The 12,758-nt window shown below is 47.1% G+C and overlaps 1 protein-coding gene across 1 annotated transcript in view; it reads left to right on the top strand.

Moving 5' to 3' along the window:
• Positions 1-11,246, top strand: part of LGI2 (leucine rich repeat LGI family member 2) — a 30,430-nt gene extending 19,184 nt beyond the window's left edge. Inside the window, exon 8 of the mRNA XM_025887567.2 lies at positions 5,881-11,246. Within this exon, the coding sequence (XP_025743352.1) occupies positions 5,881-6,698 (818 nt within the window). The 3' untranslated portion in view covers positions 6,699-11,246. The remainder of the gene's footprint in view (positions 1-5,880) is intronic.
• The last annotated feature ends 1,512 nt before the right edge of the window (positions 11,247-12,758 follow it).

Raw genomic sequence — 12,758 nt, 5'->3', positions numbered from 1 at the left:
GGCTCCCTGACTTGGCTAGAGTTGGGGAACACGTTCCAGCCCACCCTCTTCTCTCTGATTTCTTCTTGACTTGGTCAGTTATTGGTGAGAACAGAAACTGGGGGTGGTGATCTTATTTGTCGTTTGTGATCCTTTGAAAGGGGAGAGAGGATGGGTTTCATATAGTCGGAGGCATTTTCCGGTAGTGGTGAGAAGTCACCTGAGAATCCCTTAATCCTGAGCGCTTTGGGCAGCCTAAGACCGCAACAGCTTTTTATACAGCTAAATGATACCTTTGACTTCTGTTATGCTGATCGTTAACTAATGTGCTAACACATGCTCATGCACACATGCGCATGCACAGACACACATCCATCCATGCATGCACACACAGACCGCATCCATCCACGCACACACACACAGACCGCATCCATCCACACATGCACACACAGACACACATCCATCCATTCACGCACACACAGGCGCATATCTATCCAGGCACATACACACAGGCGCACATCCATCCATGCACACACACAAAGACGCACATCCATCCAGGCACGCACACACAGGCGGACATCCATCCAGGCACGCACACACAGACGCATATCCATCCAGGCACGCACACACAGGCACACATCCATCCATGCACACACACAGACACACACACATCCATGCATGCACACACACACAGGCACACATCCATGCATGCACACACAGACACACATCCATCCAGGCACGCACACACAGGCACACATCCATGCATGCACGCACAGACCACATCAATCCATGCACGCACACACAGACACGCATCCATCCATGCACACACACACAGGCACACATCCTTGCATGCACACACAGACCACATCAGTCCATGCATGCACACACAGACACACAACCATCCGTGCATGCACACACAGACACACATCCATCCAGGCATGCACATATCTGTGCATGCACACACAGACACACATCCATCCATGCACACACACACACAGACACACATCCATCCAGGCATGCACACACAGGCACACATCCATGCACGCACACACAGACACACATCCATCTATGCATGCACATACAGACACACTGTATGGCTTGTTCCTGCTGTCCTCTTGCCAGGTCCTGGCGATCACTGCTTCCTTTAAATAAGTGCAAACAAAATAAGAATAAATGGCTATCTAAATTCATGCCTTTGGGTTGAGGCCTAGTTAATGCTTCTTTCAACACTGTCAGGAACCCAGTGTCTCAGCGCTACTAAAAATGGGCCGTCTACTTGCTTTTTATTTTTTAATTTAGTTTTTCCTTGCTTTTTAAATAAGTAGGTTAAGTCGATAACCTTTTAAAGACTTCTCATTTATCAAGTGCAATCTGATAATAATATTGACTTTATAGACAGCACCACAGTAGCCTAATTGTGACCCCACAAGAGGATTTCCTTTAGTGGTTCCCGATTTGGGGTCAGAGCAGTATTTTGCTGTTGCAGCATATCAGGTAGACATTCTGGATCAGGAGGCTCCTAGGAAGCTCGCAGGTGCAAAGTGGTTTTGCAGCAGGTGCAGGGGTGGAGGGAGGCAGGGAGAGCGTGGTTCCACCCCTCCCAGAGCAGAGATGGTAATGAGCCTGATCTTGGCAGCACTGGGAGGTCTTTGAGGTGCACAGGCGCCCCAGAAGCTCCAAAGATGCCATGTCAGATGCGCCTCCGCGGTGCGGCCACCTGGCCTCCTAGTGCTGAGCTCACACTCCCGAGAGCAGCCCCACCCCCGCCAAGCACGCACTCAGCACAGAGCACCGCAGGTGAACCTGGCGAGAAAGCTCAGGCATTTGGACCCTAAACCCGGTACATATTAAAGGAAACAAGGAAGGGGAGACCCGCTATCCATGTGCTCTTTGCTTCCCTCTTTTTCCAGACTTGGGAAATGGGTGAGGGATGAATGGGCTGGCCCCCTGGCCTCCCCTCCTCCCACCCCATGCTAGGAGATGGGAGCAGAGTGAAGCTTTGCTTTATGCGGGGTGGGGAGTGGGGTCCACACCAGGGCTGGTTGCCAAGGCTGCTTGCAGGCCCATGAGGTGCCAGGAGCCGGTTTGTCTCATTGGAAACTCACCACAGCCCCTTGAGGTCTTAGCGCGGGTTGCCTGCCTGCAGGTAGAGGACAGAAGCCCTGTTCAAGAGAAAGGGGGCATAGAGATGATAAAGAGCTCGGCTTGTGAAAACTGATGGACGTGGATTGTACTCCGGACTCTGCCAGGCACTGAGATATAATATGGACTGTGGCCTCTAGGGCTCGGTCTCCTCATCTGTAGGATGGGCAGCGCATGTACTTTATGTGGATGCTGTGAGGAGTCAGTGAGTGCCAGGCACCGAGTGAGCAGTTCTTTTTTTTTTTTTTTTAAAGATTTTATTTATTTATTCATGAAAGACAGAGAGAGAGAGAGGCAGAGGGAGAAGCAGGCTCCCAAGGAGCAGGGAGCCCGACGCAGGACTCGATCCCAGGACCCGAGTGAGCAGTTCTTAATGAATGTCAGCTTCCTTCTCACACCTTCACAGATGGAGAGATCAAGGCTCAGGCGTGTTGAATCACTTTGGGGGCAAAGCCCAGGGCCTGTCACTGCTGCATCTCACCCCTTTCTTCTCTTAGGCTGACCTCGGTAGGAAGGGACGGCACTGCCCTCTGCTTGCCCTTCCGACAATCTGCAGCTGGCTGCATCCCTACGTGCATCAGGTCATTCATTCATTCATTCATTCACAAGGATTTCTTGAGCCTTTAATCCGAGCTAGGCACAGTCTAGGTGCTGGGGTCACAGCCATGCACAGGCCAGATGAAAACCTCCATCCTCAACGGGTTTGTATTATAATGGGAGCAAGAGACAATAAAAAAGACAATTATAATACAGCTAACACATCAGATAGCAACACACTAAGAAGGGAAGGGAAGAGGGGGATGGGAGTTTTGAAGAGCTGGCCATGGGAGTGTTGACATTTTAGATTGTGACATTTAGATAGGCCTCGTGAGAAAGGTTGTTTGGAGAAGCCAAGTGGGACATGAGGGGTTGATCCATGGGGACAATGTGAGGAGGAAGCAGTCCAGACAGAGGCAACAGCAAGTGCAAAGGTCCTGCGGCGGGTGGCTATCTTTCCTGTTTGGCTCCTCCAGGGGGCACAACGTTTACCCCAGCAATGCCTACCTTTAAGAACACTGCCAGATGGTTTTCAAAAAAGATTGCTCTACAAGGAAACATGTTACTTAAAATAATGAAAAGCTAGAAATAACTGCAATGTCCAACAGTAGGGGATTTGTTAAAAATAGGATACACCTGTACAGTGCAATACCTTATAGTATTTAAAAATCAAGTTGTAGAAGGTGCAGTAGCAGGGGAAAATGTTCACAATGTCATGGTCAAATAAAAAAAAGTAGGTTATAAAAAGCCCATGTATCCTATAAGCCCAAGTTTATTTATTTATTTATTTATTTATTTTTAAAGATTTTTATTTCTTTTTTTGAGAGACAGAGAGCATGAGCAGGGGGGAGGGGTCGTCAGAGGGAGAGGGACAAGCAGAGCAGGGACCCCATGCAGAGCTCGACCCCAGGACCCTGGGTCCGTGACCTGAGCCGAAGGCAGACGCTTAACCGACTGAGCCACCCAGGTGCCCCCCAAATTTATTTTTAAAAAGCACATTTGAGTATGTGTGTAGAGTAACGATTAAGGAAGTACATCAAGACGTTAAGTGTTATTTCAACTTTGCAGTACAAGTAATTCTGATTTTCTTTTTGGTGCTTTTTGGTCTGTTCGCAGCTGAGTGTAAACTGGAGCCAGACTACCCAGATTCAGATCCCAGGCTCTACCACATACTAGCTGTATAAGTTACTTCACTTCTTTGTGCCTCAGTTTTACCCTTTACAAAATGGGGATGATGCTGATGATGATAGTACTGGTCTTATTGGGTTGTGTTAAGGATTAAATGAGTGAATACATGTAAAATGCTTAGTATAGTGCTCGGTCATAGTACACACTATAATTGTTACCTATTATTTTTGTAAAATTTGCTTTGGGGAATGTTGAAAACTTTTATACTCAGGAAAAAAAAGGAATAATTAGTTTAAACAAAATAATTTGTTTAAACAAAAGAAGGGAACCAAGTTCTTGCAAGAAGGCCAAAATAGTGAAAGAGAAAAGTAAGTATCACTCTAAAAACTACCCACTGGCTGCCCCCAAAGTTAATACTGAGGACAGGAATTGGATAATTACCCTGTAATTTACAGACTAAATTCACTTTGGTCCAATCGCCTAGAAAATCAGGGGGGAAAGAAATAAGTTTTAATCCAATGACCTAGGTGGAGGGTCAATCCTCTTTGGGTTGTGGGTGGTCCATTGCTCGCTGGCCGGCTGAGGAGGCTGGGGGACAGTCTGGGGGTCCGGGTGCAGCGTGGGAGAAGACTGTAGGCGGTGGTCCAGACAGAAGACTTCCCCTTTTCCAGCAGAGTTCCGGTTCTGGGCCGCCTGAGCTAGATCATTCTCGTCATTGACCATTCTTCAGGTACTTACGCAGCGCCTGTTATAGGAAATTTTAGAGGAGCGAGGTCAGGACAGTCGTTTCAATTAGCCAGTAATGATAGCTACTAATTGTTGACCACTTCCTGTTTGTGGGTGCTGTGTTCTAAAAACACCAGGAATTTTCTCACTTAGTCTTTACTGACCCTGGAAGGTCAGCGCTAATAGCGCCTCATTTTATAGATGGGGAGCCTGAGCCCAGACAGTTAACTGGCACAGGGCCAGAAAGCTTATACGGTATGGGCTGCATTTCAAACCCTGGGCCACCTGGTCTAGAGTTACAGGGCTTAACACTCCTCTGTTCCGTCTCTGCCTCTGTTCAGCTTCCTTTGGCTCCAGAAATCAGAAGGAGCCAGATGTCTTCATTACTTTCTTTTCCTCCTATCTCTGAGACCTGACTCCTACCTTTTTACCCTCCCTTACCCCCATGCCAGGAACAGAAGCCCATCTGTCTCATTCCACTGTCCGGAGTTGGGAAATACTTTTTTGAAGAACATGAAGACAATACCTTTGGTGTTGGTGCCTTCCCTGAATTGTACTCCGGCCTCTAAAGATACCAGAGACCAGGAGACCAGCCCTTAATGGAGACACATTTTTTTTTTTAAGTTTTTAAAAATGTTTTAATTGTAGGGAAATATGCAGAACATAAAACTTACCATCTTAGCCATTTTTAAGTGTACTGTTCAGTAGCATTAAGTGCATTCACGGTGTTGTGTAAACAATCTCCGGAACGCTTTTCATCTTGAAAAACTAAAACTCTCTATCCATTAAACACTAACTCCCCATTCTCCCCCAGCCCCTGGCCCCCATCATTCTGTTTTCTGTCTCTCTGAATCTGACTACTTTAGGGACCTCATGTAAGTGGAGTCAGATATTATTTATCTTTTTGTGACTACCTTTATTTCACTTAGGATAATGCCCTCAACGTTCATCCATATTGTCATGTGTCCTATGTGAGGATTTCCTTCCTTTTTAAGGTTGAGCAATGTTCCATGTGTGTCTACACCACATTTCGGTTATCCATTCATCCATCAGTGGACACTAGGGTTGCTTCTACCTTTTGGCTATTGTGAATAATGCTGTTGTGAACATGTGTGTGCACATCTCTTAGAGACCCTGCTTTCTTTACTTTTGGGTATGGACCCGGAAGTGGAATTGCTGGATCACATGGTATTTCTGTGTTCAGATTGTCGAGAAGCCGCCATGCTGTTCCGTGCGTCGGCTACCCCATTTTCTCACATTTCTTTACATCTGTCCGCATTTGCCAGCTCACGAGGGTTCCAATATCACTACGGAGGACCATTTCTCCCTGCGGTGCCCTAATGCCCTCTCGTTTCTCTTGGGGCACAGGTCAGTCCATTGTGGGCTGTAAGGCCATCCTCATCGACGACCAGGTTTTCGTGGTGGTGGCCCAGCTCTTCGGAGGCTCTCACATCTACAAATATGACGAGAGCTGGACCAAGTTTGTCAAATTCCAGGACATTGAAGTCTCTCGCATTTCGAAGCCCAACGACATCGAGCTGTTTCAGATTGAGGACGAGACGTTCTTCATCATCGCAGATAGCTCTAAAGCTGGTCTGTCCACGGTGTATAAATGGAACACCAAAGGGTTCTACTCCTACCAGTCTCTGCACGAGTGGTTCAGGGACACGGATGCAGAATTTGTTGACATAGACGGGAAGTCGCACCTGATTCTGTCCAGCCGTTCCCAGGTCCCCATCATCCTCCAGTGGAATAAAAGCTCTAAGAAGTTTGTCCCCCACAGTGATATCCCCAACATGGAGGATGTACTGGCCGTGAAGAGCTTTAGGATGCAGAATGCCCTCTACCTTTCCCTCACCCGCTTCATCGGGGACTCGAGGGTCATGACGTGGAACAGTAAGCAGTTTGTGGAGATCCAGGCTCTTCCATCCCGGGGGGCCATGACACTGCAGCCCTTTTCTTTTAAAGATAATCACTACCTGGCCCTGGGGAGTGACTATACATTCTCCCAGATCTACCAGTGGGATAAAGAAAAGCAGCTATTCAAAAAATTCAAGGAGATTTATGTGCAGGCACCTCGTTCCTTCACAGCTGTCTCCACTGACAGGAGAGATTTCTTTTTTGCATCCAGTTTCAAAGGGAAAACAAAGATTTTTGAACATATAGTCGTTGACTTAAGTTTGTGAAGAGGTGACTGGTGAATTTAAGAGACACATAGTGCTAGCTTTCACAAGAGAGGCCCGAGAAACAAACACAAGGCCAAGTTCAGAGCTCCGCAATTAAAAACGCACTGGGGAAATAGAAATTTTCAACATTTTAGAACTCACATTTCAATCAGGGATTGCTTTTATTGGCTAACTGCATGACATGTCCATTCTCCCATTTCAAAAGACATCTTAAAGCCTGTTATCTCTGAGAAAAGAGTAGAGCATTAACTCTTACCATCTAGAAAAGTAATGTGCTTTTTTCTTCTTCTTTTTTTTTTAATGAGGAAGGAGGAAATCGGATAAGATGGGGCGGTTCTTATGATGAAATTAAAAAAAAAAAAAAACCACCAAACTATGGGCCCTTCTCATTCCATTTCAGCAATCTTGTTGGGTAAGAATGCTTAAAGCCAAAGTCAGCTGAAAAAATTTGCTGATGATTCATTTAAAAATCTGATAACACTCAGCAATACTATTTTGAGTCATTTCAGTTTCCTGAATGCCCCTTCATAGCAGAACGTTGGCTGTTTCATTGGTTCGGGCGATGCTCGTGATGGGGGGTGTTCACAAAATAACGTTGGGCGTTGCTTCCTTTGCCACAAAGAAAATACTCTGCTGACACGCGTCCAGGCCCAGCATGGGCCATAGGCCCATGAGTGAGACAAAGGCAGTTTCCCCTCTTCCTTGTAGTTCAGAGCCGACCCCGTGGCGCCCGGAGCAATATTGCTTTTAGATGCCCTCCATGACTTGGCTGCTTCCCTGAACCCATTCTTTGAATTTGTGGGTAACCAGCAGACAGGCCAAAGACTGAACGGTGCTTTTCATCCCATCCTTTAAAGCAATAGAACAGGGCTTTCCAGCTGATGAGCATTCGGTAGAATTTCTGAAGCAAGATTTTGTGGGATCAAAGAGGACTTTACACAAGTCTCGTTGTACTTTGAAACCTAGAGGTGGCCCTTTGATTTGTGCATGTCTGTGCCCTCTGGGCAGCTTCCTGTTTCGAGTCATTGAGTACCAGCCTACCTTCCTGCCTCCCTGCCTTCCTCCCTACTCCTGCATCGGTCCTGCTTTGTTGATGTGCTGTTGCTGCCGCCGCCAATGCGGACAGGCTGGGGCACCACATTGCAGAACCCAGGGTGCTTCTGACACCGGTGCCCCTTCCTTTCCCAGTAGTTTAGCCGAGGAAAACCCCCTGGGGCTCACACCCTGACGTGGGACCACATACTGGCAGGGGGCTCATCCTGAATAGGCTGGGGCGGGGAGGGGGGCGGGCTCGGGCTGATCACTGGGGACCAGCTTTGGAGCTAGACACACAGGTCTGCGCTCAGGGGGCCAGAGGGTCTATTTCAAACTGGCCTTCCCTGGTGTGGATTATTGGGAAGCCCATGGGGTCTGGTTTTGTGGAAGCTTCCCAGTGGATGCTCTGCCTAATTAGCTGGTTCTCTTGAAGTGGATTTTAGGAGTGACTCTGAAAGAGCCCCCCAACAGCATCTCTGGTAGCCCCCAAACCAGCACAATCATGTTGTACTGGAGTGTTATTTTTTAATGAGCATTTGCCAAGTCATGAGTTGGTAGGTGTTTTGCCGCAGATCTGAGCACGGTGTTGTTTCTGGTTGAAGCGATGCAGATCAAGGCAATGAGTAGCCTCGATGCTGGCTACATTCGGGACTGCAGACTGCGGGCTTCCAGCCTCAGACACCGGGGATTTTAAAGAACTCGGTCACCCGCACGGAGTATAGCGTTGCTGCTTGAAGCTTTCCAGTAGGCACCAACCGAACAGGAGAAAAGTGGTTTGTTTTCATTTTTGAAGCATCAAAATCCAGATTCTTTTGCCTTCCCGGTTGATTTGCATTGACTGCAAATGCCCAGATCCCTGCATCATCGGTGGCTGAAAGTGGGACAGCTCTGCTATTCCTCTGGCTGTTGAGATGGGCAAGCAATTCTTTCTGGCACATGGAACCCCTCAGGCAAGCCTGGGCGGAAAAACAGGCCCTTGGCAAACAAGGTAGGGGGCCTTTCGGCAGCCCTAGCACTTGTGCGAGCTCGAAATGATGTTCCCGAGTCCAGCCACTTGTTGAGAAGGCAACCTGGGCATCTTTTCGCAGGGCTGCCCGTGGGGAAGCATCACTGGCTCCGCAGCTTCCCCTCTGAGGGGGTAAGTGGCTGGAGAAACCGTTGGCATTCACCGTTTCCAATAATGAATCTGGGAAACCGGGAAGCCCGGGGTATGGGGCTGGGGACAGGGGTGCTTGCTGAGTCCAAGGGAGACATTGGCCGGTGGAAGAAAGATCTAAGGAACCGTAGGTGAGGTGAGGGCAAGAGGGCGGGTAGTCCATGCGGCTGCAGCCAGGTTCTCTTTTCCTTCTTAAGAAATTAGACAAGATCAGAATCTGCAGCCTCCAAGAGTCTCGGCACCGAGGGAGGAGGTATTTGTTCTGGCCGGCTTGCTAAAGGAGCATAGATGTTCTTGGCGCGAGGTGGTGGAAGCTTTGCTTCATTAATCTCACTGCTTCATCCCAAGAATCCCTCCAGTTTTAAACAATTTCTGCAAGAAGCTTTTTCCCAGTAATAATGTAAGACAAAAGAACACCACCAACAACAAAACCCAAAAAACCCCAACAACAACAACAGAAACCCAAGGCAGAGAGACACGTGGGGCCATCACCTGTGGAGCGAGTTCTGGGAAGGGCTGCTCTCGTCCATTCCTTTCCCATCACCCATGGGTTGCCTTCTTGCTAGCTTGTTTCTTCTTTACAGTCTCTGTGGCTAGGGCTAAGTCCCCCCACGTAGCCAAGTGGCCACACCACACAGCCTTAAAGCGTGGGATCAGGAACCGATCTCTCACGAAGACTAAAAACGAGCCTTTGGTGTGAAGGCAGGGTGTTCTCGGGCAACGGATAATAAGCCCACCCTGCATTTCAGCAAAGCTTTATGTTCTTTCAGTGTACCTTTGTGTCCATCTCATTTGTTCATAAATAGTTCAGTTTATTGGTGGGCGGGTATTCTAATTTCAGGAGAATGAAATCGGCGTAAAAAATCTAAGTCAGTTGCCTGCTCGAGATTATCCAGTAGTGAGGCAAAAGCAGAGCTTTGCCCCTGCACAGCGGGCTTTGTATTTTCTTTGTGACACTCTGACATGCCTTCCAAATGAAGACTTTTTTCTCATGATTCAGAATATAGCAGTACCTTGAGATAAAATAAAAAATACAACAAAATATGCATAGCCAGAAGGAAAATAGTGTTGAATAGACACCGTCTCATCAGCTGGTCCCTTTAACAATTAAACGCTACGGGATCGCTATTACACGTGAGGCCCCACTCTTGAAAGTCTTCCAGAAATTTCAGATAGTGTTCTGCTCTAAAGAGGATTTCTAGCCGGCAGGGCTGCTTCTCCACACACTCCCCCCGACCCCAATAGCGATGGGGCGATGTTGAGGTTGAGACACATCTGGTTCTTGTCACAATGTCCACAAGATAAACAAGAGAGTTCTATCAGGGAACAACTAAAAACTCGAATGCACAAGTGATGATGAATTGCTCCGGGTCATAATCAGCCTTTGGGGAGCACGCTGAAAATGCCAGTGTTGCATTTTTCTTCCCCATGGATTGAGAGGCTGTGTATTTTTAGGAAAGAAATCAGCGTGGGATGCTGGAGGTTTGGCTGCCAGGAACACTCACGATGGAAATTTCTCTGACCTGGCGTATAATGAAAGGGAGATGAAGGTCTGCAGGAGGGGAGTCTATCTGCATGCCACCTAAAGAAAATCTCTTTAGCCAGCTTCCTGATTCTTCCGAAAAGGTGTCAGCCCCTCTGCTCTGCAGTTTTGGAAGAGAGTTCTTTAATTAGGCAGTGGCCAAAGATTCTGTTGAGCAGGGCTCTGGAGTGGAATGCAATAATCTAGTTGTTGACGCCGTGAGTAAGGTGGTCCAGACTTAGGACAGTCTAAAGGGAATGGGCAGAAAAGCAGGGCAGATGGCTGTGGAGGAAACTCTTTTAGGAAAGTAGAAATAAACTGGAAGAAAAAAAGGTCATCATGATTTCCTTTGCCTCATGAGCCAGGCAAGTAGAGGGTGGACCAACTAGGCAAATTAACAGCCAGTTATTAACGAAGAGAGCCCATTGTAATGCTAATTGAAATAAGAATTGTGTTGTAAAACTACTGAGATCTAAACCTAGCGAGGCACTCTTATCCTTAACATTATTCCATTACTTGTATCAGAATCTACCTTTTTCTCTAGTAGGAAACTATGCATTCCCTATCAATCCCTTTGACTATCAGGAATGTATAAGAACTGTGATAAAATAAGCCAATATGCCATTTGGTACCATTTTTATGTATCTTAGATGCATAACTTAGGTAAAATAAGAATAATTTATATGTATATGAAAGCAAATTTTGCAGTATGCAAGCTACAATGGATGCATTTAAAGGCTGGATATATATTTAGCTCTTTTTTGGTAAATACAGTTAACAAACAACATGCCTCTTAATTCGATATATTCTGTAAGTCTATGAATAAAAAGTAGCTCATGCCTAATGTGGCTTTGATCTCTGGTCTGCTTGAATATGGATGTCCACTCGGAGTCACAGAGTTGAGGGACTGATGGGCTATTGTGGAAGGGTGGAGTTTGCCCATTTATCTTTGTGGCTTACTCCCTGTTTAAATGGAAAATGGGTACCGCGGCGGACTTTTGCTTCTACTGGCAAACTAAAAAGTCACTAAAAAGTCACTGAGGTTCTTTACAGCCACACCTCTACCTGATCTGCCAAATCATAATCTTGACAGACTGACAAAGAACTCTAGGGATCTTTGGGCATCTGATTCTGCATGGTGAGAAGATGAGGTTCCGAGATCCCATTGATTGGGTTGAACCATGAACAAATTGAGGACAAGACTTTTGTCTTGTTCTCTGCATGTCTGGGCTCTCACCTGGTACACAGCAGGAGTGCAGTGCAAGTTTGCCTCATGTCTCCATGTCTTTAGACCCATTAGGTTTCATTGGACAAATGAAGGGTCAAAAACTCAAATCACATATGACTGTGTACTTACTGTGTATCAATTACTTTGATATGCTGTGGAGTTTTTTAAGATGTCTGAGAGCAGAGGGGCGCCTGGGTGGCTCAGTTGGGTGTCTGCCTTCGGCTCATGTCATGATCACAGGGTCCTGGGATCAAGTCCCACATCAGGCTCCCTGCTCAGCGGAGAGCCTGCTTCTCCCTCTTCCTCTGCCCCTCCCCCTGCTCAAGGGCTTGCGTGCTTTCTCTCTCTCTCAAATAGACAAAATCTTTTAAAAAGTACAAAAGCAGAGTTCTTGGCCTCAGGAGACTTAAAGCTAGTTAGGAAAAGTCACACTTGCTGGAAGCTATAGTTACAACACTAGGTCTAGTGTTTCTGCATCACGCAGCAGTGATGAAAACTGCTGACTGTGCAATGAAACAGGTAGTGGTGATAACCAATTATTTAACTACTGGCATGGCATATGTGTTGAATTAGTGCTCTATTGCTGTGCAACAAAAGACCACAAATGTAGGGGCTTAAAACAAAGCATGGTCATTCACTCACAGTCCCTGTGGGTCAGGAGTCCTGGCACAGCTAGGCTGGGTCCTCTGCTCAGGGTCTCATGATGTCAGCCAGACTGTGTTCTCATTTGGAGGCTCACCTATGGAAAGATCTTCTTTCAGCCTCATTCTGGTTGTTGGCAGAATTCATTTCCTTGCGATGTTGGGACTCAGGACCCTGTATTTTCTCCATCTCTTGACTGGGGGGCCTCTTTCAGCTCCACGGGGGCCACACACAGCTCCACACCGGTGGCCTTCCCCACTGATCCTCTCATGACAGAAGTCTTCTGCAAAGTCATCAGGAGTCCTAGGTGTGAGATCCCATCATCTTTGTCCTATTCTGTTAGTTTGAAGCAGGTCATAGGTCCTGCAGTCACTCAAAGTGGGTGGGGGATTATAAAGGACTCATGGGGCAAGGGGTCCCCTTAGGGTATGTCCATCATAGGCACCAAGCAAAGAGAATGATGCCCAGCTGATCAGG

This window comes from Callorhinus ursinus, unplaced genomic scaffold (genome assembly GCF_003265705.2).
Source record: "Callorhinus ursinus isolate GAN/ISIS: 27379988/994484 unplaced genomic scaffold, GSC_fseal_2.0 scaffold4, whole genome shotgun sequence".
NCBI classification, from domain to species: Eukaryota; Metazoa; Chordata; class Mammalia; order Carnivora; family Otariidae; genus Callorhinus; species Callorhinus ursinus.
Note: the sequence above shows the minus strand (reverse complement) of the source record. Positions and strands in the feature narration are given on the sequence as shown.